At 39.5% G+C, this 27,485-nt stretch overlaps 1 protein-coding gene across 1 annotated transcript; it reads left to right on the top strand.

The window, feature by feature from the left end:
• Positions 1 to 3,996: 3,996 nt before the first annotated feature.
• LOC135479391 (probable G-protein coupled receptor 174) lies at positions 3,997 to 5,205 on the top strand. The gene has a single exon (XM_064759216.1). The coding sequence runs from the start codon at positions 3,997 to 3,999 to the stop codon at positions 5,203 to 5,205; it is 1,209 nt and encodes a 402-aa protein (XP_064615286.1).
• The last annotated feature ends 22,280 nt before the right edge of the window (positions 5,206 to 27,485 follow it).

Genomic DNA, 27,485 nt, shown 5'->3' with positions numbered 1-27,485 from the left:
CCGAAACCGGAGCACCCGGCGTAAGACATGGGGTTTTCGTAATGTATGCGTAGGATCCTGTGTATTTGTCTCATAACTTGCACTAATGTATTTCTTTTGTTTCACGTAGCTGGAAAACAGTTTGAATTACAAAATGGCGCTTCATCTTGAACTGACAACTGGCAATGCAAAAGCGATTTTTTTTTCATACATTTTACATTCAAGGCTAAAAGCAACCTGCTTAAAAGTAGAACTTTTTTTACACCCTGATGGGAATTAAATGTATGCCTACTAGCTACGTATACTTTGATATATTATTTTACAGTAGATGGTAGTCCATCCTCACTGGTAAGTTGTACGCTTCTGTCGGACGTCTATTGACACGTGAGTGTTGAGCTCGCATACTTGAATACTTAAAGTCCCGCCTATTTGGCTTAGACTTAAGACTTGGTAGATTTAAGGGCATCCTTAACTTTTTTCTTGTTTATAAACCTTAGCAATGTACATTCTTTGAACTATTCTTTATAACAGCGTAAAAAATTAACCAGATAGGCACATAGCCTTATCACACAGTAGCAGTCGTAATATACGTTGCCTAACTGCATGGTATATACATCCGTAACATATGTTGCCTACCTGCGTAGTATAAACAGCCGTAACATGCGATGGTATAGACAGCCGTTACACACGCAGCCAAAATGCCACTTCGTTACCGTCGTCAGTAATACTCAACTGTGTATTATGGGAATAAATGATCCAGACAAAGTGCTGCACGCAAGGCTACGTTCGTCACTGTAGGCGGTTATGAAGTATCACCATTAAAACTTTAAACAAATTTCTTTGAGTAGTTTTCTTTTGAGATCAGAACTCCTGCCTGTAGGTATAGTTATAAATCCAGGCAGAATCTCCAAGGCTCTAATATTGGTGCTCAACATCAATACTATAGAGAAAACATAATCATAATTAGGTATTAGTGTCGATAAATTCGCCAACATCTTCAGCATCGTTTTATCGTGAACAAATCTTATTTGCTTTCAGAATCTGATCCCAACAAATTGTCGCTTGTAGGTACATTTAGAAGGTAGACAGAATCACTTTTGATCGCAATTTGATTCAAAGTACTAAACATAAATCGATCATGGGGATATCTCTTTCAGCAATTCGCCAACGACTTATGCATCATTTCATCGTCAACACATTATGTTGTTTACTCACATTTTATTTACTTACTTGATTGGTGTTTAATGCCGTACTCAAGAATATTTTACTTATTCGACAGAGATCAGTATTATGCTGGGGGGAAACGGGACAGAGCAATCCACGTACGGACGGATAGATAGCCAGAATGAGCTAGACTTTAAGTCACAACCACCGCATTTGTCAGAGGCTGGTTGGTCATTGCGCCGAGTTGGCACACTAAGCACATCGGCCACGGAGGCCCCTTTTAGCTAAAAAAAGGTTTTCTTTCCGACACTGAGGCGAGCATGCCTGATGGTACTTTTCCAGTCTAGACAGAATTTTTTAGACAACAATATTAATTTTTAGAGACCGATATTACAGATTATTTAAGACAAATGCACCCACACATTCACCCTTGTTTGATCGTGAAGACATTATGGTGTTTGTTAAAAAAAAAAAAAACTGGGAGTCCGACGTCAGCAAATCATTGCCAGTGGGTACTTTCCATATCTAAACTTCATTCCTGGCGGCAAATATCTATGCTCTAAGTAAAACCATGACTATGAGGACTTGCCTTAGAATAATGTAAAAGAGATTGTGTTGTTACTACCTAATACTAACAGATACCCAACATGTACACTCAGACATATGGGGATCAATCTCCTCTATAGCCGAGTGATTAGCTTGCTAAATCAGCACAATGATACAGGAGACTCTCACCAATGTGGCCGCTTTGAGCTTAAGTCTAGCCAATGCTGACTTCCTCTCCAGTTGGATCTGCAGCAGGTTGCGGATGCCCGTGTCGTCCTCCGGCCTCAGCACGGGTTCCTCCCACCATAATGATGGTGAAATATTCTTGAGTACAGCATAACACAATAATTTAAAAAAAAAATTAATGATCCTCGGTATTGGTTATCGAGTATACGTTAAGAAATATACCAACCTTACAACAAAGCACCTACATGATTTGTATGAACGCATCGGCGATATATATACTCTTGAGTGTATGAAACAAATATACGCCATAAACTACGCCATATTTCCCGCTTTTCCCATTTGTATAGTACTGCTAAGCTGTTACAGCATGTATATTTTCTCACAGATCCAGCAGACACAGGTAAGAAAAACTCTGTGGCTACACGGACTGATGAATACTTTTACTTCGGTGTACAGTATAAGCAGACAGTTAAGAGTTGGGCTATATAATATGATTAAAAAATGCAGCATAGAGATTCAAATGAGAGAAGCGACGAAAGTGTGATGGATGACAAATGGTCACACGTTTTTCTCATTTGTTTCCGCTAACACTTGAAATGGGTGCCGCATAGAATGGCTTCACGACTTGCACGTTATTCTTGTATATACCATTTAATACAATACAATGTGTGGGATCCAGAGAATAGAGAAGGTAACAGAGAATAAAAATACAGAACACTCAATCTAAACATTAATTGACAATCAACTGAAAACAATGCTCTGGAAGACGTACTGATGGCATGGTGGCAGATGGGGATGTCGTTTATATAATTGCTGTTGCTTATGTAACATCGGTGTCTCCAATTTATTACCAGTCTCTCCATAGAATATTTAAGCACGTTTAACAATTTTATTAATCTATTTTTGACAAACAAGAAATAACGTCGGCCATCTGAGACCTTTCCATATAAGTCAAAAGTTGAAATTGTAAATAATTTTTTTGCCTGAAATATACTCAAGTAAAGGCTATATTACGTAAGTGTTTTTCTCGTTAGTTTATATGTAACAGACCAATGATGAATTAGATCAAAAGGCAGGGAGGGGAGGACTGGGTGGTGGGTAGGGATAGAGTGGGTTAACATATTCAACCAGGCCGTAACGTTGACAGTAAGCTGAGACATTTTCATGGAATTCTGGTGATTCGTGTCTTTAATGGGACAGCCCATTAGTCCTCTCCCGTGCAGCAATCCTTCACATTCGTCTGGCAAGAATAGGCTATTTTTGGCTGGGACAATCTGATCACTGTCTACATCCAGATTTGATCCTGTTAGTCCACTGGTTAGGATCCAGACAGTCGTTTTTGTGGCTGCAAGACGGAACGGCCGTTTACTCCTTCATGCACTGGATAATGACAGTAACAAACTGGTGGAGAAATGAAATCAACAGGCTCGACATCATTAGTCTGACCGCTCCTCTTCTAGTGTAGACAATATGTCCCTGATATATATGTTCTTCAGGAGTTTAGTCCAAAGGTTTTGAAGTCATCATATGCTTGACAATCTATCGTTATACACTGACGTTGTATTGCTATAGCTAAAGCGTTTTTATCTGTATTGCTTTTTATCGGTACACATTATAACGTCACGGAATTAAAATCTTTTCCCATCTGTTGGGACACATGAATGCGTTTAAGCCATCGAGCTAGAGGGGACGTGTAATTTGTAACTATGCATTTACATGAACAGAAAAAAATTCCTGACAGGTTAATGGACGAGAGACCGTATTTCTCCAATTAAGCGTGACCAATTGCTTGATATCACATTGTCGTTGCTCCTCTGGTTTTACTCTCTATGCTATACATCTGTAATTATATGATATAATGCGAACACCTACAGGCATGTGTAATTAGAATTTATTAGTGTATTCAGCCTTTGTCACCTTGTCATATCTGTTCCTCAGGATTTATGTAGAAGATTCTCATAAACTCTCATAAACCATTTTCTTCTGTCTTTCCTTTTTATTAAATTTCTTTTCAAGAAAGGAATGGGCTTACTTTACAAACAAGACCTGGTGATCAGTTCGAATAACAGTTAACGCCTTTGTATTTTTCAGAAATCCGCCACATCGCAACGTTTCAGCAGCATGTCGTACGCTGAAGACTTGGGTCATGGTCCGACCATTACAGCCCATGTAGAGAGCAATTTTTCAAACCACTACTACTATTATTACGACCTGGACGACATCTACGTCTTGACCGGTGATATCGACAAATACTCCATCCCCGCCATTTTCTCTTTCGGAATTCCCGCTAACCTGGTGGCTGCGATGGTGTTCTTCACCAAGACCTTCCGCCAGGCGTCTTTCGGGGTGAATCTTGTGGGCAAGTCTTTATCAGATACTGTGTTTCTGGTTTGTACATTAATCGTTTGGCTGGAACATGTAAACATCCATCTCCTTCATAATCCAGGCGTCTGTCAGATGGTTGTGTATCTTACGTACATCAGTGCCTTTACATCCGTGTGGTTTGTCGTGGCGTTAGCACTAGAGAACTTGATCCGGATTCGATACCCGTTCCGGGTAGGAACGCTGTGTCAGGCACGTAAGGCCTGTATTATGGTCATAATCATGTTGATTCTGGCATGCTGTCTCTACTTTCCAACTCTCTGGTTTAACAGAGTGGATGATATCCAAGGACTGAACTTGTGCCAACGGAGCCTGGACATGACCCTGATAAGTTTAGTGTATACATATGTGGATTCCCTTGTCACCCTTATCATACCCTGCGGATTAATCGTCGTGTTCCTCGTCATGACCATAGACACAGTGTGGTCGTCCAAAGCTCGCAGTCTGCGCATGTTCCGAGACCTGCGCGTCTCGTTCAGTGTTATCATGCAGCAGCAAGTCACCCGGATGTTGTCGGCCGTATCAATAACATTTATCATTTTGACATTCCCCAGTCACATGACCAGACTCGTGCTCTTGGTGATGGTGTGGAACTACGACACCGCTGATATCACTCCACGCCAGTACTTAACCCAGCACATTTTTCAGTTGTTGTACTACCTGTCTTTCGCAATTAACTTGTTGACGTATATAGTCTTCTGCCCAAAGGTCCGTTACACCTTACGCCAGTATGCCAAGCGGTTTTGTTCCTTCCCAAGCTCGGAGAAAGGTTTGGAATTAATGAGTAACTCGGTGATACTAACGGACCATATTTCATCTGGCAGTTCCGATAACTTCAGAGGCAAACCTGTACGCATGATGTTAGAAGTTCGGATTAAGTCTCTTTCAAGTAGTGCAAATTCAACGCACGAAGTTGGCGTCACTAGCAGAGAAGGGACTTCAGAATGAAGGGTATATATGCACTTTACGTGACACGCTATTGTGTGTAAAGCAATGTAGTTGTGCCTTTAACTTGCCGGATCTCGCTCGCCTTGTGTCACCCGTGTGCTCTTGTAGATTTTGTTTCGTCTCCACGTATAAAAACAGATATAAACGTACATATATATATATATAGTTTCTGTTTTGGTGTCTTTTCTTCCCCTTTATGTGTTGACAGTTACGGGAACATTTGATTAAGGACGGTCACATGGATGAAAAAATTGTAACTTCTACTTTTTAAAGAAATGGGAAGACGTCTAACGATATCAAGTGCTGTACACTTGAACGATGCTGGCGTCTAATCACAAAAGGTTGTTTTACTGCTCCGTGCACAGCACGTGCTCTTAAGCCTTATTACCTTACTTCGAAAGAGGGCCCTTTCTGTCAAACGTCTGAAGACTTAAAAAGGGTTAAAAAGTCCAACACAGGTACAATTAAAATATTTTGTTCCAGAAAGTTTAAAATCCGAATACTGATGCTTTACCCCAAAAACATTATACTAACATCTGTTAAAGTTCTTACCTGTTTTAAGTTTGGCTTTTTCAGGCCGATGCTTTTGAGATTATGGCTTTAAGTTTTAAGTTGTTTGATACATGTAAATACGGGCCTTGGGTAATATGCCACGAATACAAGGTGGTGTCGACCAACGAAACACGCTGGTGTTTGCAAAAAATGAGCTGTGATATTTGTGCTGTTTCTATATTGTTAACAATTTTCAAACATGTACTATTGTTCTCTTTCTCATAACCGGTATCTGTTTCCCCCTAATATAGTATATATTACAAAGCCTTTATATCGTGAACGTCACACGGTTCATGTTTGTTAGAAAACAATCTAATATGTTACATTTTTCGGCAAGGAAAACACTTACACAGACATTATCCAGAAAAATGGCTTCTATTATTCATCGGTGATATCGATGAGATCTAATTATGTAAACCACACAATAAATTCGTGGCCGAAGTAAAATCGGCCGGATGTACATTGCCAGTTATGCGATCAGACGAGGTTTACCTCGGCTCGTCACAATGACGTTCTTGTGACGTGCATATAAATATGTGAAATCACGCACAAATTAATGTTTGACGTCTTTTATCTCGTGCAAACATGTACATTTGAATTGTCATGCTGCTAGCAGTACATGAAAAGGATGAATTTTAAAAGAATGTAAAATGGATGCGTGAGGTTTGAAATGAGAAGCAAATAATGGGGTTGTGACTACACCATTCATGTGGTAACAGTCAATCCCGAGGACAGCTTATCTCCGTATCTGGAACTGTTTGTATTCTGTTAGCGTAATGATATGCTTACAACTTGAACACATCTTTGTAACAAGGTCAACAGGAATGCATCGAAATCGGATGTAATTATTGATATATAATAAAGGAATAAATTATACGAAGCACACATTGGATCCTTTTTTGACTTACACATGTAATAATTGCTTTTTCTCCAGCTATGTGCTTTTCATTACATGTACAATTGTACACATGTACAATAGAGTCGATTTCATCTTGGAAATACTTTATTGCTGATTATCAGAAGATGGTTGTTTTACTATTCTGTATTTACCTTTACCCTTAGGAAAAATTCAGGTGATTAAGTGGTTATTTGTGACCATGTACAATTTACAACACATTTGCATATATGACTCTTCTTCCAAAAAAGAAAACTCTAGACGAACTGAGTTGTACACAGCTTTAAACTGAACAGTGAAATTCTTATAAATTTAGAATTTAACACATTTTTGGATAACATTTTGTGTCTACCTTGACTACACTCTCGAGCCAGTTTCCAAACTGCACATTGTGTTATTTAACGATACTGCTATTTTGTTCAAACTATGTGCTTTGAATCAAAGAACACAAATCTACATATAACTTGCTTTTAAAATATGGGTCTGGAGTCGACCGAGTGGAGATAGTGCATTGTAACAACGCTGTTTAATAAAAATGCAATTTGTAATAATTATTACAAAAAGCCACTTTCTCATGATGTGTTCCTAGTATTGAAGTGATATCCACTTTTTTATCGATAAAATTTAATCGTGTTGTTTTAGTCTTAATAATTCACGTAATAATTATTACAAATTGTCACTCCAAATGCGGCTTTTTATAATAACTTATTCCGTTCAAGATGACACTGCAAACTTTCACCTAAAAACCACCAAGCCTAACCTGACATGTTTCATGAATTAGATTAATGACGATAACTTCCTTGAAAAATACATTTGTAACATATTACGTTAGCGTACAAACGCAATTTGTAATAATTACCAAAAACCCAGACTGTTTTTTTTTGTAATAATAATTACAAATTGTCACTACCAGAGTGTCTATTTCTAATAAATTATTACAAATTGCAACTCCCAGAGTGTCTTTTTGTAATAATTTATTTCATTCTAGGAGACACTGGAAAGGGTCATCAAATGACGAACAAGCGTAAACTGACAGATTTCATAAATATGAAACTTCCTTTAAAAACATATTTATTACAAGCTGAATTATTACAAGTTGTGCAGTTGCATTCGGGCAGTTTGAAATAACACAATTTGTGTAAATTTTACCAATGCGATCAGATAGATTGAGGTTTTGTGATGTTTGTGATGTGCGTCTGGTGGTTTCAGGTAACTTTTTGTTGGTCACTGCGAGGGAGTATGATGTTAACTGCGTGGTTACTGCGAAGGAGTATGATATTAACTGCGTGGTTACTGCGAGAGAGTATGATGTTAACTGTGTGGTTACTGCGAGAGAGTATGATGTTAACTGTGTGGTTACTGTAAGACAGTATGATGTTAACTGTGTGGTTACTGCGAGGGAGTATGATGTTAACTGTGTGGTTACTACGAGACAGTATGATGTTAACTGTGTGGTTACTGCGAGAGAGTATGATGTTAACTGTGTGGTTACTGCGAGGGAGTATGACGTTAACTGTGTGGTTACTGCGAGGGAGTATGATGTTAACTGTGTGGTTACTGCGAGAGAGTATGATGTTAACTGTGTGGTTACTGCGAGAGAGTATGTTGTTAGCAATAAGTTCTCAAAGAAAGCACCTCTGGGAGTGGCAGTTTGTAATAATTCATTACAAAAAGCCACTCAGAGATGCTTCCTGTAATATATTCTTAAAAGGACTCAGTTACTTCAAAAAGCCACTCTAAATAATTGCAATTTGAAATAATTTATTAAATAATGCCACGCAATTTGCAATAAATTCTTGCTAGGAATAAGTACTACAAAAAGTCACTCTGGGAGTGGCAGTTTGTTATAATTTATGATAAAAAACCACCATCAGAGTGTAACAACGCAATTTGCAATAAAAGGCAGTTCGTAAAAAATGTTTTGTAATAAATTCCTAAAAGGAATACTAACATGCATGTAAAAGTGCAATCTACGAGATTATCACCTTCAGTCCAAAATTGAAAACGTGATTTAAGGATTTAATAGCGTCGTAGCTGTGTTTGTTGTGTAGCCGGAAATAGGAGAAAGTTGTTTACCGAGCCAAAGCTCGAGAATGCGATGCATTTGACAAGATACGAATCAAGGTTCAGCCTTGTTTATGATATCAATATGATATCAATAAACTCTGTGAAATAGCACTTTTATCACTGTAGAAAATCCAGACATTTGAAAACTATAAAAACAAATCTAGTATGTAAAAAAATGCCGTAATAAACAGCAGGACAATATTATTCTGAGAAGTAAACGCACCAGCCGATATGTTGGGTAAAACACTCGATTCTGTTTGAAATGTCAGCTCTGTTTAATGTGTACATTTGTACAGGTCTCCAAGAGAAAACAGCGGAGTAGAGGAATTAACACACCATCAAAAATTAATCTCACACTAAACAACAAATGACAGCTTGATTGTCAGTGATCGTTTCAACAAAGAACTTTACTTGGGAAGTAGCTTTAAGTATAGACGCACATTAATAAATCTAGGGGTTAACGTCCTAGCACGGCATAATGACTCAGAAGGCTCCGACCAGAATGGTCGCTGTGAGCTCAAGTCCAGCTCATGTCATACTGGTTTCCTCTCCGGCCGTACTAGAGGGAAGGTCTTCAAGCAACCTGCGGATGGTCGTGGTTTTCCCCCGAGCTGGGCCCGGTTCTCCACCCCCATACTGCTGGCCGCCGTCGTATAAGTGAAATATCCTCGAGTCCATCGTAAAGTAAATAAATCATCTCAGCTGTGGGTTTTTTCTCTATGCGGACACCCTTTTATATTGTAACATATTCGAGTACTTACTACAACACAAGTGATATAATTTTACACAGATGAAACCTGATGACTAAGAAAAATGACATGCAAAATGCCAATGGTGCTAATTTAAAAAGCCTTCTTTACAACGTGTTACACGGCATGAAGTTTTCAAATTAAATACAAGCAACCTTATAATGTATGGATCTGATATCTGCTCTTACTTGACAATAATGGTTTGACTGAGCTTGCACAGCCCATTCGGGATAGTCTACCTTTCCTTGACGGCCACTTAGTCTTCCACAAGTGGTGTGCACATCTGTACTTTACACAACCCATGTAAGTACAGATCACAGTTCGTTGGTAACTTGGGCAAGGGCGGTTGTTTATCCTTGGTACATCACCCCCGTCCCCTCGAGCTACTTTCACTGAATAAAAACAGAACCATGCCTACGTAAACCATGCATCTCACATCTGCCATAGACGGTTTATCTACACAAATATAATTTTCAAACAACCAGTTTTCACTCTACACAAATATATGCGCAAATAAGATGAGCGTGGCAGGATAATCTCCTGGAATATCCAACACAGCGAAACAAAACAATAGTTATTGCTAATCACGTTTCATTTATTTCTTAATATACAATGAAGCGAAACACGAGGGAATATGTAGATTTCGAAAAGATTCCACCCCTTCAACGGAAGACAAACTGCGACAGTTTTAAGCAGATCTTCCATCAAGAATTCCCCGTAAAAGATCATCTGTGATGACCGTTCAACTGACATTTTTCTGAGTACCGATATTACAAACATTAAAAAAAATGTCATGTTAGCCCTAAACGAGACCTGACTACAAACGATGCAGTGCTCCTAAGAGTTAAGGCTTGCGATGACCTCTTCCTCCATCCTGGAAGCTTTTGCTTCCCACTGGGCCAGATAAAGACGATGTAGAGCACCGGTGTGCATTAATCCCATGATGCATTAATTCCATGATTCAAACAGTACCAGTATCTTGTTACATATTCAAGTTCGACAATACGCAGTAGAAATCACTATAGTCTATTTCTTTAAGCGTGTCGCCTATATTCAGCTGTCTGTCTGTCATACCCGCTTCCAAAATTTCCTTGTCAGTGACACGTGACAACCAAAGCTTCAGTTAATTCTTGTGTTGGAGGTTCATATGCTTGCAAAGAAAATGAAGTTAGGACGCTTTTTTCTAACTTGTAATATTAAACTCCATAAGCAATGTCTCGACACAAAGAACTCATTGCCTCGGGTGACGCGATAACTATTCAGAAACGAGTGGCATAATGGGCGTGGGTAGGACGTTGTTCTACAATACGTGCACCAGCATGCAGTCAGGACAAACACCAGTAAGACAGCCTTCACTACTGTTTCTACGAATGGACTACATTGTCTTTCATATTACAGAGCTTCCTGACAGGCAAAAAAATCATTCTGCAGTTAGATCATATATTATAAGATATAAAATAAAAAAAATGAATAATTAGGACGTCACTCGAGGCAATGAGTTCCTGTCGTCGAAACTGTGTTTATGCACGTTAACATTATTAGTCAGAAAAACTGTTTTAACTTCATTGTGTTCACAAGGATATGAATTTTCAACATGCCGATGTGTATAGACTAGGTTGTTACGCGTCACTGACTAAACGCATTTTGTGTAGGGGGTACGAGTGATTTTACAGACAGCTGAATATAGGGGACTAAAAATATACTATCAAATCTATACACCACCTATCTGTCTGCTCGCTGCAAGTATTCAAGCAAGGAGTTACGCGGGTTTACAGTTGTGATACAGGGTGTTTATAAGTGGCCAAAAATATGCAACTAAGCATGTTTCACAAATCAGAAGGAGATCATCAGGCTGATGTTGTCAGCTGAGCGAGAATCAAATCCCACATGCACAAGCCAAGGCTGGGCTTCTCCGGTCGGCCGTCACCACTCCTCGCGCCGCTCCAAATCTGTCTTCGTCTTCTGTTCAAAACACAACTATGCCTGTCCGCTATGAGGTAGCTGCACAAGCAAATCCCACTAGTTTTGCGTCGTCTTGATTCACTTTTTACTCATCTTTCAATAAGTGTATGTGTTAATTTTCTGTACAACTCAAGCAGCTGTTGTCCTGTAAAAACTCCGGTATGCCGCCAAAAAAACTTCAGATCACTCACCACGCACCAGAAGGTAAGCCGAGTATTGTGACAGAGACATGGCGACCATTCCACGGATACGACAAAGCGTTGAACTAAACGCGCACCTGGATTTCACAGATATAAACCAGCATCAATGATAAATCAAAAATCAGATAAAATATAAACAATGCCACAACATGCGTAAGGAATTTTTTTTGTTGCTCCATTCGCCTGTTATTAAAGTGTTATTAAAGTCAACGTAAAATTAACTTTCTACATATTCACCGAGATTCCATGAGCAGCCGTCTTCCTGGTGAGTTGTGCAGCCAAGCGAGTAAAACCAGAGTAGTAACAACAGTGTGGTAGCTGGCAAATGGTCACACGTAACAGGTTAAATAAGACCTCTTGTTAATTTGCCTGAGTTAGAGTCTTATTGTACAGGGTAGCAAATTATAGGTTCCGCTAGTACAGTGGATTAAGCTCGATAAGTGCAGTGAAGTGAATTGCAACATACAAGACCTCACTGGTGTAGAATTTCTCAAACTGCTGTGCTGTCATCACATTTAACAATTTACAATATAATTAAAACAATGCAAATAACCCTTGCGAGGTACTTGGTCCGTCAGTGAGTCACATGGTTTGGAACAGGGCTTTAGTGTGGTTCCCTAGTCCCATTGTTCTCTTCTGGGAGCGATGGACTACGGTAGGAGATATGAGCAAGAAAGGCTTTTTGACAGGTTCCGTTCACCCCGATATAGTAGAGGAGTTACAACACAGAGAGTAACACCTGTTTAGTCACGACAGTGTGATAGTATAGTGACACATACAACCGGTGATATACGAACTCTTGTTAATGTACCTGTCAGTAGTTTAATTGTTCCTGTATATGCCAACCATGCATCAATGTACAAAACCCCGAGTACCATGGCTTAAGGAGAAATTGGCTAAACTATAATCTGGATGTCCGAAAAACGCCATCCCCCAACATTTCCACAAATAAAAGAAGGAAAACCTTATAGAAAATGATAGGGTGTCATACTGCTTAGCTTGGCTTTATATGGCATGTCTCTTATGCCATTCACGGTGTGCATTGGTTGCACTACTGGTACATATGGTTTAAATGCAGAAATGCAGCCATCAGAAGAGACTACCGTGTACACAAAACTTCATTATTGCACTAAGTACCTAAATGGGAGTAATTATGAAAATAATTACTCAGTTGTTATTGAACTTAAGCGTCCACAAGTGTGGATGATATGCAAGATGTGTGCTAAGTTTCATGGAAATAGGTTGAGTACTTTAGGAAGAGTGGCATGGACAAAATCAAAATATATGGAAGAAAGCAAAATTATAATTACGCAACTGCTTTTCTAGACAGGTGAAATCTAACATATTGTAACTATGCATTTTTTTTTACCTAAATCGGCTAAAAGCCTATAGTGGGCGTGTCATTTGCTACATGTACTATTAACCATTTTCATGAACAGTTGGAATTAAGCCATAACTGAGGTCAATAATAATAAAACAAGTTGGTTGGACTTCTAAATTTCCCAGCTATCACTCATATAAAAAAACAAGTTGGTTGGACGTTCAACGCTAGCCAACAAAGATAGAATGTGTATCAATTAAGAAAATGGGACGGAGGAATGTAAATAGAAGATGTCAAGGGTTTTCAATGAAACCGAAAGGATTTAAATGTTTACGGAACATAAACTGGAATCTAGATCCTGCACCTTTTGTGAGAGGGCATTCAGCCGGTACCCCATTTACACGTAGACATGCGATAAATTGGCACAGATCATTGATCATCAATTGTTCCGTCACCTTGACCCCTATCCGAATGCATCTATTTGTTTGTCTGGTGTACCTTTCTCAGGAATGGTTCACTCATCGCCGGGGTAATAACCATTCTGTCAGGTGGGAATGTCTGTAGTTCTGATTAAATCACTCTCTCCTTAGTCATCTACCTTTCCAAATGTTTAGACTAGTCAGACATCTTATCCCATTATCCCAAGTTTATCAAGCCAGAATTGCTCTGATTTGGGCCAGATGATCAGCCTGGTCCCAACAATCTCGTTAGTATGCTTTTAATGAGCCAGACGGTCGTTTTGGATATCACGAGGTGAAATGGTCCCACGACGCTATGATTTGTATTAAATAAAAATAGTGCTGTCGGCCACCTGTACTTACTTGAATCCCCTTGAGAGTTGTGACATTCAAATATATAAATGGCACGTGTTTTAACGCCTGACTTCATTTGGAATTAGGGGCCTCCGTGGCTCAGTCGGTTAGCGCGCTAGCGCAGCGTAGTGACCCAGAAGCCTCTCACCAATGCGGTCGCTGTGAGTTCAAGGCCAGCTTATGCTGGCTTCCTCTCCGGCCGTACGTGGGAAGGTCTGCTCGCACCCTGCGGATGGTCGTGGGTTTCCCCCGGGCTGTGCCCGGTTTCCACCCACCATAATGCTGGCCGCCGTCGTATAAGTGAAATATTCTTGAGTACGGCGTAAAACACCAATCCAAAAAAAAAAATCATTTGGAATTATACATGCATATAGGTATATGCTTGAGGAGAGCATGCGATTGGTATCCCCAAAGTCTCCGAGTTTTTGTTTATCTATTTATTTATTTGGCTGTTCTTTCACGCCGTACATGTGCTCTAGAATAGCTCAATTGTACATGGCGGGAAACAGAATTATGGTCGGAAGAAAAAGAACAGAGAGTGGGAAAACTCACGAACAGCTTTCTCCACGTCTGTCCACGTGTTCTGTTTCTCCATGTCTTTCCCTGTTTCTCCAGGTTGTCATGTTACTGCAGATCTCTCCGTGTCCATGATTCTCCGTGTTAGGGTTATCCATCCATGTTTCTTCATGGGCTCCTGTTTCTCCAGATCTTTTCCTTCATCCACGTATCCTGCGGATGGTCGTGGATTTTCCCCGGGCTCTGCCCGGTTTCCGCACGCCCCTATCAAGAATAAAATTATGAGTAGAAGGGAATGCCCAATAAGACAACTCGGTAAAACTCCTTGATCTCACACGGTGAGACATACCGCGGATATACAAATTAGAGCCAATGACAGGGTGTTCCAAAAACGACGTATAACACAAACCGCCAAAGAACTAAGAGAGTATAAGAAGTACGAAAATAAGATGGAATCATGCAAAGAAAAGCAATAAACAGTTTTTAATGATGTTGGAAAGGCTCTAGGTATGACGCATGGTGTTGTTGTCTTCAAGTAAATAGGACATACATTGGCCATGTGATAACTGATGTTGAAAGCATTTTTGTGGTTAACCAGAGAAATATGGCTGACCGTTTTGGCACTTACCTTGGGGCACCTAGTTAGCTCTGAGGATAACACATGAATCAATATAATAGGGAACTTCAAAGATGAACAATGGATAGAGTTTCTGGGAAATTACGTAGACAAGTGGAGCGTATCAAACTGCGTGGCTATATTAGGCTGTGGACGATTTCTAGAAAACATTTATTGGAAATTAGCATATGACATTCATCTTAAAAATGCCTTTAGAGAGAGACTTAATATTGCAGACAAAAAGTAAAACAATAAAATGAACGAATCAAGGTAATTGATCAGCAAATGATAACGGTCCAAAGAATTTTGCATCGATGAACGTAGCTTCCTCGTGTAGCTTCTGTTTCTACATAAATGCTGTTTTCTTCTGTACAAAGTTCAGATAAAAACACAACTACGCCATACGTCAGTGTCACTGCGCCCTTCCCTTTTTGATGCATCAACGTTATCCGGTCAGGAAAAGACGTTCAGTCCAAAATTGATCGCTTACACATGAACAAAACATGAATTTAGTCTGTTGTCACCTTGATCAATAATGGGAACTTTCCATGAACAGCTGAGTCAGTTGGACACATTTCCGATATTCAAAAGCGTAATTGTGGTCTGCACATAGAATGTCAAGACAAATTAACATTCGAAAAGAATCAAATGCCAACCAAAACTACGCCATAAATATTGCATATGGTGACGTGCGGAGGCTGGTGTTGATTTGAATGTCGAACATAAAGCCTTCTGTTTGATCGACTATCTTGTAACTACAGTTAAACTTGGTCAAAGTCTAGTATCTTTGTTCATCTGCAGAATGAGAGGTGCATACTTGTCAGGCAAGACAATGCTTGAACGGCTTCTCTCGCAGACTTTACGAATTGTATTGTTACTAATAGTCAGACGACGACGCTTTAAACAAGTATATCTGGCCACTGTAAATCGAACATGTGACATCAGTTTGTCGCTGCTAAAACCAATTTATTTAAAGTGGAAGGGGAATACAAACAAAAGCTAATAGGAGTCATCCCCTTGTCTTTGGGCTTGTTGGGCCGAAACACAAACAACCATTTGGTTTCTATAAGTTGCTCCTGATGTAAATTAATGATTTACGAGCAGGTGTACTGGTGGAGAACCTGACAAAACTTTGCTGACTTAAAGCACATATGAATCGCTGGTGTTGTATTTCTTAATACGTGGACTGCGTAGTATATAATGTGGGCTAACATATCAACTTTCTTCTGGAGCGTAAAATGGCTTTGAATTAAAGTTTTCTTAAGGCCTCCGGTCAGTCCGGAAATTAAGTAGCTTGCCTTGGTGAAGGCTATGGTAATATGTGCAAAAACAAATTTGTGGGTGGGGGTGGGGGGAAAACGTGAAAGCGTGTATTATATATAGGAAGTAATAAAAAATGTATCAAATATGCCTCAAATTCAAAGCTTTCATCATGTCCCTTAAACCGTTCTCTTTGTGTTTTTTAGTGACTTTTCACGTATCATTTCAAGCCGTGATATCTTGTTTGATGCAAAAGTATAATAATCTACAACAGCCTACTTTGTTTTTAAAAATCAATTGAGATTCGAAATGAAAACTCACAGTTACTCCAGACCCTGGCAGGAGATACAGGACCACGGCAAAAACAACACAGACTCACCGATGTCAAGGTTGTTTGTCAGACAACCAATAATTAAAGTCCAAGGCCGTCTAACAAGTCCAGTTAAGCGGATCTCACAAGATGCGAGTTTCGACTAGTTATCTAGTAAATGTGACATGCCTTCTTGTGACCTCTACTGAGTACTGCAAGCGATCGCAGATTTTTTGGCGCTACCCAAAACATGTACGACCTCTTGAGAGTGGAAAGGACCGTCTGCTACCAACTGAGACCCACATTTTACGAGTATATGCGTTGCAGTATGCCCGCAAAAGACGAAATTCGCTTCGTGTGAGACCCACCACATAAGTATCATGTGGAAGACACCAGACACGACACCCCACCCAGTCACACTACCAGCATCGGGCCAACCAGTCCTGGTTCCTTGTTCTAACATCTCAGTGCTGAGCACCAAACGAGGCATCAGTAAGTACCAATTTTGTTTTAACCCATCGAGGGTTTGATCCTAGGTTCTCAGACTTCGTGGCGAACGATCTAACTATAAGGTCACAAAAGCTGTGTATACTATAGGCCCTAGGCCATGTACACAACTAAATACTCAACAAGAACAAAGGTGATGAGGAAATCGGGTTACTGAGAGTGGGCTTCCTCTTGGCAATAAGAAAAGAATGTTTTATTCCGAGCTGGACGTAAGGGAGGAACTGTGCGCAAAAATCTTGTGTAAGATGGAACAAACTCTAACATCTTTTTAAGACAATGCTCAGCGACAGTTGAAAATTTAAAATCAGAACTGCTAGTGTTGTGTTATAAGGAATCGATGCTGGATGTGTCTATTGCCAGTATAGCTCGCGGAGTTTTCGCCCCAACATACGTTATAAATCGCAAAGTCAATCCATACAACTATCTACACGTACCCATGTCCTAGACTTCATTTATTTGACTGAAGGCTGAGTACCATAAATGATAAAATGTATACCATAACAAGCAACCTGTGTTCAGTCTTATTTGTGCAATATTCTATGTATTGTTTATACATGTATTTATATATTTATGCTGATTGCGATCGTGTGCAGAGAAAGTCGAAAAGAGGGAATGATAAAAGAGAGAGTTGTGTGACAGCTCTCTGTTGCGTAACTAAAACTGGTAATCACAACTAAAACCACAGAAGACTGGTAAGTTTAAAAGCATGTAAATATGATTAAGCTATCAATCAATGTCTGTACACACAGCCCCAGCACATAGATGACCTCAGGTGTTTTTGAAAGTGTTTTTCCATATGTCCTTATTTTGTGACAATACATGTGGAGAATAGGCCTTGAGCAATGGGCTATTTTGACCCAGTACCATTGTCTTGCTCATGTGCTGAGAGTCTGACGGGAAGGTTTGTTTTAAGCATCTCCCTAAAAGCACTAAAAAGTACCAAAATCTATTTCATCAGGATACCATTTCAACTTTCAAACAAACCTGCACAAGCACTTACTCAAACATAAATGAACATTGCTTAGAAAGTGGTGACACCATTATGCATCGAAGGTTGATGGAGAAAGGGCTTAGGAACAACCTGTATTCATCCACAAGAGGCGCCTACACCTTGGAGTGACGATTTTCAGGATTCATTCCAGCTGACAACCGAAAATGCCCGAAGGCTCTTTCAGGAACGGTTGGAGGAGGCTGGTTTCGGCGACAAATCAGCTGATAACATTGCGGATGGAACTGTATGGACGAGATCGTCCTATTGACATATCTTTTAAGGGATGAAGATATAGTAGTCAGTGATAGTCATGACCCTGACATGGAAAACGATTAAAGCGATAGCGACGATGACCATTCCCATGGATATGTTCCCGCGTCCAGGGGGGCACTGAACCAAGTAGAAGCCGCCCTTCTTAATATGAACGTCGAAGGCGACAGACCACTCCGGCATATTCAGCTCATAAACACGACAGGACATGTGAGGGTGTGGCTCTCTAAATGAGAACGAATTCAGGACTTTTCAAGAAGAATTAACCTTTTCCACGTGTAAAAAGGCTTACTGTTCATGTGTAATGAAGCACAAATTTTACCTCGAGATTTTGTTTTCCTGTTTTGTTATTATTATATTATGAAATATTGCGGTTTGTGTAATAAACAGGAGTGATACTTTCAATTCATTAACGGTGTTTAGGGCTTTGTTGTTGACATTGATATTTTAAGATATCAGCATGTATGCGAGTTGTCGCCATGCTATTAACATATCCATTTTTGGTATTAAATGTAAGAATCTTAATAAACACCAGAAACTGTCTTTTGCCATTGTGGTTACTCGAAGGACTACTGGTACTTATAATCAAGGTGCAGTGACCCTCAAGATTACAACGGGATTCGCTTATAAAGCGGTCGGCGAATTTGTTCTCCAATGATGCAGAGGCGTATTTTGGCAATCTCATGATTTTGTATATTTGAACAAGTTAAGTTGCTTTTAGGTGTAGGCCGCCACATATAACGTATATAACGTGACGTTGTGTGTGACATCGTGAGTGACTTCAGATCTTGTTGCAAGACGTGAAATGTTGATATGAAGTAGACAAAGCCTAAGACAGGACGTAGGGTATAGAAATAATGAATGAATGAATAAATGAATGATTATGGCTTTACGCCACATCGGCAATGTTTCAGCCATATCGTGGCGAGAACAAGGTGTAAACACGAAGCGGTTGAGGTATTCGATATGGTAGGAGGAACATCAAAAACAAAAATGTTCCGACATGTTTGAAATCAGATTAGAAAAGAAAAGAAAACAGTTAAAACTCGAAAACCAGCATATTTTAAAAAATAGTATGCCTAGAAAGCTATATTTACATAACTGTTTATCTATAAATATTTATGACAATTAAAATTTATGTTTTATGATACAGGCCAATGGCCTTCAATATTTTGTGCCAGCATCGCTAGTGATGCTCTCAAATAAATCATATGTGTAGAGTTGGCTGAGTAGAATCTTTGCCGAGCATGAGCAAAGGAAACACAGCCAACCAGGATATGTTTGATGGCATACTGGGTATCACGTCCAACACACTCGGAAGCACTGCTCCCATCTAGTATGCGACTGTGTGTTAGACGAGAATGGCCTATACGACATCTCGTTAAAACTACATGGTCTCTACGAGACGCTCCACAAGTATAAGAATTGTAGTCAGTGACAGGATGAATGGCATGCCTTTTATTATGGACCTGCAAATCCCATTCACCATGCCAAAGACGACGAATATATTTAAGATTTTAACCCGAGTTACAGATTTACATAGGGCAGCTTTCGGTTTCCTGCCTGCGACTGTGTTTCTGTGGATACCAATATGACTTGGTATCCAACAGAATATAATATCATTAGATGAGGATACAAAGATCCACATACGCCTTCCAAGAAAAATCAAGGAGACGTGGTAGATCTGTGATAGTGAGATCTGTGATAGCAGAATAAGTGTCATTACCCGGGTGTTAGTAGGTATTAGAACCATTATTGAAATAGCACAGTTCCTCCTTAGATACGAAGACTTCCACTATCTTGCCCGTATTATTTATGTTATTACTCCCCCATGGTGGGTTATGGGAATTAAAATCTCCCATCATTATAAAAGGTTTTGGCAATTGTTTCATTAAATTATGTAACTAGAAAGTTGCAAACAAATGTTGGGAGGAATATACACCGAATATCTTGTGATTGTTTCAGACAATGAAACACGAACGGCCACAGCTTGAAAATCTCTATCCAGAGCAATAGGACTGTGAATAATATTGTTATTTATGAGGATAGAAGAGGCGCCAGCAGCTCGCTCTTCTACATTTGAATAAGTGCTGTCCGTATAATGAATAATTTTTAGGAGTTTTTGTATGTTTGTAAGATGTCTTCGGCTGAGTTTCCTGCAGACAAAGGGCAATATGATTTAATGACTGGACTGTGTTATTTCAGTAAATTTACCTTAAGACCTCGACAATGCCGTTGTATAATTTTGTCATATATAGACATAACAGAAGGAGATGTATAGGAGATTTATCTTTGTTTGAACCGAGGACGAGCCTCCCTTTGAGATCAGCTGGAAGATATCCTAGGCGGGTGTGATTTATCCCATCACATTCGGTGTCGAAGGATGATGCCCTCCAACGATACAAACTTATTAAAAGTTTGGACATGATTTCTACTGGACATGATCTCTAGTGGCTTTGATTATTTGTTTTTCTTTAAGGAAAAGTGGACAGTCCCTATAGGAGGCCATATGATCCGCACCCCATTCGAAGCACTTAACAGTGCTCCTACAGTCGAAACCATCATAACCCCCACTGCCGCACCGGAAACAAAAAAGGTTATTTTCGCAGTGGCCTTTGCCCTGACTCAACGTTTGGCAGATTAAACATGTCGGGTTAGGAATGTATAAGTCCACACTAACCCTATACGGGCCAATGTAGATATACGACGGAAGAGACTTACTACTGAAGGTCAGAAGATATGTATTTAGTTTAAGGATGTTACCACACTTCTTCGTAGTGAAGCGTGTCACTCTGGTAACACCCTGTGATTTCAGTTCTGTTCTATTTCCTCTTCTGATAAGTCAATGATATGTTGATCCCTGTCACGTATTATTCCCTGACGGTTGCTCGGGGAACTGTGAGAGGGTGTAAAAACAGGAGTATCAGTTATTTTGTTTAGAGCTAATAAATGTTTTGATCATTTCCGGAAATTTTTTAATGCACCGGCTGTGCCCTTTTTAATACATATGGGTGAATATTCTGCTATGGGTGAATATTCGAGGCCGACTTTTGTGAATTATTTGTTAAGAGAATGATTAATGTCCTAACGCGTGTTATGGGGAAATTCTGGGACCACGCAGTAGCAAGACGTGACCAAGCCGACTGATCGGACCGGGCCCATCCGACCTCCCGTCTCTCTTCAAGTAAGTGCCAAAGTGGAGTTTTAGGAGTGAAGATCTCGCAAGACCAACAAACTTCAGCCACCAGGATTATGTCCTCAGAGATTACAGGTCGCAGCCCATATGGGACGGCTCTAGGTTAGTCGCCTTCCGCGACAAGCATGCCTAGGGGGCTGATTTCCAATTCTTTTCACCCCGGGAACCAAACCGGGACGTAGTGTATAGATCTACATATACCTCCATGAAGTTTTGCATTATCAACATTTGATTTATATACACATTTAAAAGCAGTGGTTGAAAAACTTAAAGTAAACACGGAATGTGCGAAATATATAGGTTCTTCAATGTGGTGCATTTCTCCATTCTCTATATGTAGACTACTGCAAAGGCTACAGTCAGTGAAGAGTTTTGCGCTTATAATTGGCTATCCCATCAGTCTCACAGCTTTCTATAGCAGGATTAAGTAACACGGGGCATACGGGGAAAAAAGTAATAATTTGAAAATAAAACACTGAAATAAAGTCATTGATATGTTGCTTGATTTCTAGTATGTGTTTTGAGGAATTGGCCTTGCGTTTATTTAACGTGGTCCGTCCTTAATGGTTGACGGCTGGTATACGAATGTCTGTTTCGACGCATAGGTGGCTTAATTGAAATAAATCCAGTGAACGCATAGGTTGTATACTTTGGGTGAGTGAATGCGTGGAGTTTAAAGTCGTACTTAACAATTTTTCAGTCATATGACGACGAAGCAATCGCTTGAGTGTATGCAGTGTGTCTCCTTGTTTGAGGACGGATTTCCACCGCTCTTTTATTTAGTGTTGCTTCACTGAGACGACTTGCCGAAGGCAAGTAAACCGCCCCACCTGAGACAGTATACTGATAGGCGTAAACCAGTCGTTGCACTGTCCCCCTACTGCTGAGCGCCAAGCGAGGAAGTCAAAACTTCCTCCTTTAAGGTCTTAGGTGTGATACGACCCAGGGGTGACCCTGAATCTACCCCCCTTGAAGCGGAGGCTCTACCAACTGCGCTATCCAGGCATGTTTGTATGATTTGAAATCAGGATTTGTTTCAGGCTGTGATATCAGTAACACCCATGTTATATTGCCACCTTCGATAGACCTATATGGCCATATGTCTTAAACTTGTGTGGCGGATACTCTTTTCTGGCTTAAATATTTAACATCCACAGTGGGTAATGTCCATGTTTGTAGCTACGAGGGAAATCTGAATCTGTAAATCATTTATATGTTAACATTCATATCAAGGTACTGGCACCAGGATCACGAAGCCATCTTAGACTTAAGTCAAAACTTCAATCATTAAATTTAGTATTTTCCTTTCAGTTATTTTATCTGAACAATAACGTAGCAACAATTTACGTTGTCAAGAAATATATTGACCTTGTTATATCAGAAATAACAACTGTAAAATGATTTGAAATTTGGCTTAAGAATCTTGAGTTCACTTGTAGATGCTGAAGTATACGGTGTATGTGTACTATGAACTGAATGTGTTAAGAACTTAATTAAAAAGAGGTAACACATGAATTAGCTTTGCAAAATAGGCAATTAAAACACTTAATTCTGAGAAAATTATATATATATATATATATATATATATATATATATATATATATATATATATATATATATATATATATATATATATCAAAACCATATTATTTTAGTGATAACTACGTGTACTATACAATTATCTAATATTGTATATAGCTAAACATTTGTTTTTGATTACAAATCCACCTGATGTACATATTCAAGATAGGAAGTAAAAGACACCAAATTTGAGTGCTTTTTTTTAGCCTATACATAAATTATCATGCAGATAATTTTCTTGATAACCTTCACTGTGCAATATTCTATCTATTATTTATATTTTGACAATATTGTGATATTACGTCTTTCAACAGGTTTAAGCAATGTTCCTAGTAAACACAGATTATGCATATAGCATGACGTCTTTTGTGTACTCTTGCGTGACGTAGAAAAGTTAAAGATAATTAAATCTGCATTATCCCACTGTGATCAGTTTGAAATGTCATAAAGCAAAATGTTTCTGTCATGTGAACCCTGACGCTTGCGACATTGATGCGCCGAGGTGAAATAGACGTTTAGTCGTTTTTGGTGTCTATGTTAACGCTTCACTGCTTAATATGATTGTCGGTGGTAGCATATGTAAAAAAAAGGTAGTAGAGAAAGTGCTAAAATGTTACAGCTTTGTCAAAATGGCAGCACAGAACAAAAAGGACGTGCAACTGACATCCTACGTGTCTCAGTCGAGGCTATGTTGCACGTCAACTGGGGTATGACAGGTGTATAATTCTGCTTAAGCCACGGCGCTAGGGACATGTAAATTGTTACTATTTATGCATGTACATGAACAGTTAGAGTAAAACCCTGACTGGGGTAAACCGATAAGAGACTGTGTTTCACCTGCTACGTGTGACCATTTGCCAGCTATCACACTCTCGTCGCTGCTCTGGTCTTACGCTCTGTGCTGTACGTATTTAATAATTTACCATCAGTCGGTTGTATTTCCGACAGCATGAATCATACACTGTCGCTTATCGACCACTGCCTGGGCAACCGCAAGTCACTAAGGAAGCTCCTACATGTATGTCGCGCGCGTCGGCATTAACGGATTATGTGCTTTTCTTTAATTGCTCATTTTTCAACCAAACAAACAATTTATCACGTGGGTGTTTGCTTTTTATGAATATAATGCTTTACCTGTGCGTTTTTATTGGCGCTAACTACATATTCAACGGACGGGCGCTAGCGCAGCGAAATGACCCAGAAGCCTCTCACCAGTGCGGTCGCTGTGAGTTCAAGTCGGCTCATGCTAGCTTCCTCTCTGGCCGTAAGTGGGAAGGCCTGTTGGCAACCTGCGGATGGTCGTGGGTTTCCCCCGCGCTGTGCCCGATTTCCTCCCACCATAATGCACCGCCGGCGTATAAATGAAATATTCTTGAGTACGGCATAAAACACCAATCAAATAATAAAGTATATATCCAACGTGACGATCCAATTCAACACGACGAATACCCTGACGTTAAAGCTGGTTACACTGATTTAGACACAATCATGATGCAAACCCCTAGAGAAAAGGCTGCTAATTTACACAAATTGTCTTTATCAGATCGGTGCAGTTTTAGATTTCAGGCTAGCTATTTTAGTACAACATATGTTTGGTTTTGGGGAAATATGACTCAGAAACCTTTGTGGCCTTTCTTTTTATGAGGGAACATCGCGATGTACACAATGCACGCATCAGATTTTGATCTTTGAACAGCCATGTCTTAAATGGTGTCACCCATAGACTGTCGTCTTACTGACGCGACATACTTAAGCCGCAGGCCTACATGAAGGTATTTTTCTGACCCCTCTTTAGGACAAGATATTGATATTTCGCCTGGATCACGGGACAGCGTTGGTGTTTTCCCGAAACTACACAAAGAATATCTCGGTCAGAAGCAAGTTACTTCTATCTTGCTGAACACCTTAAAATTTTCAAAGATTGACAATTTGTTAAATAGAAAGCTTAAATAGAACTCAGAAGTGGCACGAATCTTTTATTACAGATTACATGTGTGAAAAAGCAAAAATGACGTTAGCACGGAACTGGTCGTTGATCTATCTATTACCCCACGATGCTATAACCTGTTCATAAGCGATGCAAATCAGTTGCGCTTTGATGCCATTTGTTTATATATCCAACGTGGCGAGAGAATACATATAATTTTTTTTTCAGTAATTTTCAGCAAAGGATTATCTGCAGCACTGGGAGTTTTTGGAGCCATGCCAGCTTCACACAACATCTCAAATGCAAACCAATCTGCTTTATCAAATTTTCATCTAGCTACATGTTCTAGCGCATTAGAACCGAGGTGGTCTAGAAGAATAGGCAAATGGTCACTTCCACAAAGATCTTCATGCACTTTCGAAGACTAATCACAGAAAAGTGATGGATCTGTAATTGTGACATCTATAGCAACTGCGTCACCTAGATGTAAATAGGTATTACAATCATCATTGAAGCACCGTACTGAGCAGATGCAGAAGTTTAGAATATAAAAAGGCTTCTAGTTGTTTGCTCTCATCACTTTTATATCACTTAAGTTATGGGCATCAAATTTTTCATTATAACAAAAGGTTTAGGCAATTGTTCTGTTAAATTACGCAACTGAGAAACTGACAAAGAACAGCGAGGAACATCTATGGAACCTAAGGGGATTGTTTCAGATAAAGAAACACGCACGATCACAACCTGGAGCTCTGTCTCGAGCGAAACGGGGATAGTGTTTACATCATTATTTATGGAGACAGAGAAGCCGGCATTAGCTCGTGCTTCTTTCTTGGAATATGTACTGTATAGTGTATAGTTTTAAGGGTTATCTTATCTTTGAGTCTTTCTGATGATACAGGCCAACCGGGTTTACCTTAAGGCTTCGACAATTCCACTGTATAAATGTATCATATAGATATGTATTTTTACGATTGGACCGAGGACGTCCCTTCTCTGTGGGACGTGCTGTTATATCTGCCCGGTACGAGTGATGTATTTATCACGTCCGCATCCCATCTTGGGCTAGTGAACCAAAGTTATTAAAAGTTGGAATAGGGTCTTTAGTGGTCCTTAGAGTTACGCCCTGTCGGGCCACTAGGGCACTTGTGTTGTTTAGAGGATATATTTTTACCCTCCGTTGAATTCTTGTCGGAATGTCCAAATGCAAAGGATTGACAGAAATCACGAAAGGTTTTACAGTGGTGTTTCCAGTTGGAGATGTTTGTGTACAACTGAAATTCTGATTTGATGACCTGACTAAAGATGAAATAGATGAAGACGTTGGTTTGTCTGCGACATTGGGCCTAGTTACACTTACGTAGAACGACTGCAAAGTTATAACTGGAATTGTAACATTTTACGGAGTTCTCACAATCGAAGCCCTCGTGACTGACAGCAACAAAAATTAACCAAATCCTTTTTCTACATGAGCCCCATATCATGCCCAAGATTCTGGCAGGTGAAGCACCTAGTAAGGTTTGGGATATACAGGTCCACTCGGACCGTCTGAGGGCCAGTGAAACTAGAATGAGGCATTGTTGTTCTGTTCAAACTTAAGGAGGCAAGTATTCAACTTAACCACATTGGCCTTTTGTGAAACGTTTCACCTTATCAACGCCTTGTTACTAATTTGGCGAATGTTTCATCTTCCGTCAAGTAATTAAAATCGTCATCCCAACATTTAACATTTCCACATGGCACAAAAATAATATTAACCACCGGAAGAAAATGTTGTAAATTTAAACGTCGAAAAGCTGTGCATTTCCCCCAAGGACTTCTCATAAAGCAGATATATCTTTCATCTCTCTATTTAACAAGCAACGTGGGGGACAACAGCAATTCATTTTTTATGAACACGGCTATGGAGGTGAAGGGCAATTTATTAGTCTGCGAGAAGCTTACAGTTCCCCAATTTATCAAGAATGTAAGAGCACGTTGCAAGATAAATAAAACAACGTAAGAACGGATAACATTATAGAACAGAAGATTCGATATTTGGTGTTCATAAAAGCATAGTACCAAAAAGCATTCTTTATACTCATTGAGATGTTTAGAAATAGGTTAAACTAAGTGAAAGCTCTTTAATCTTAAATGCAACGAAGATTAGCACCACTAAGATGCTGTTAAGTCAAATTCTTCGATCGAGTCATTAAATTCATGTTTGTTTTCTTGAGGTTCTTCTAGGTACCAGTCCCAAATTACAAACTACTGTTCTTTAACTGTTTTACCTTCAATGTTTTCAACGCACCCACTTAGACACAGAAAGACATGTCACTTCCTGAAACGACTGGATAGATGGAGCATTTGATGAAATATTGATACCAAATGCTGTAATAAAAAAGCCTTTAACTGGCATGTAACCACAATTTCAATCAGAAACCTAATATTTAAGTTATTTTTGTACTTGTGGCGGTCATGCAGTTTATTTAACATTTTAACTTTCTTCTTGCCATGATTACCATGTCACGTTGACGTTTCCAGGTGAAACATGATAATTTATAAGTGT

Source organism: Liolophura sinensis, chromosome 12, assembly GCF_032854445.1.
Source record: "Liolophura sinensis isolate JHLJ2023 chromosome 12, CUHK_Ljap_v2, whole genome shotgun sequence".
NCBI lineage: Eukaryota > Metazoa > Mollusca > Polyplacophora > Chitonida > Chitonidae > Liolophura > Liolophura sinensis.
This window is presented reverse-complemented; position numbering and strand designations above follow the sequence as displayed.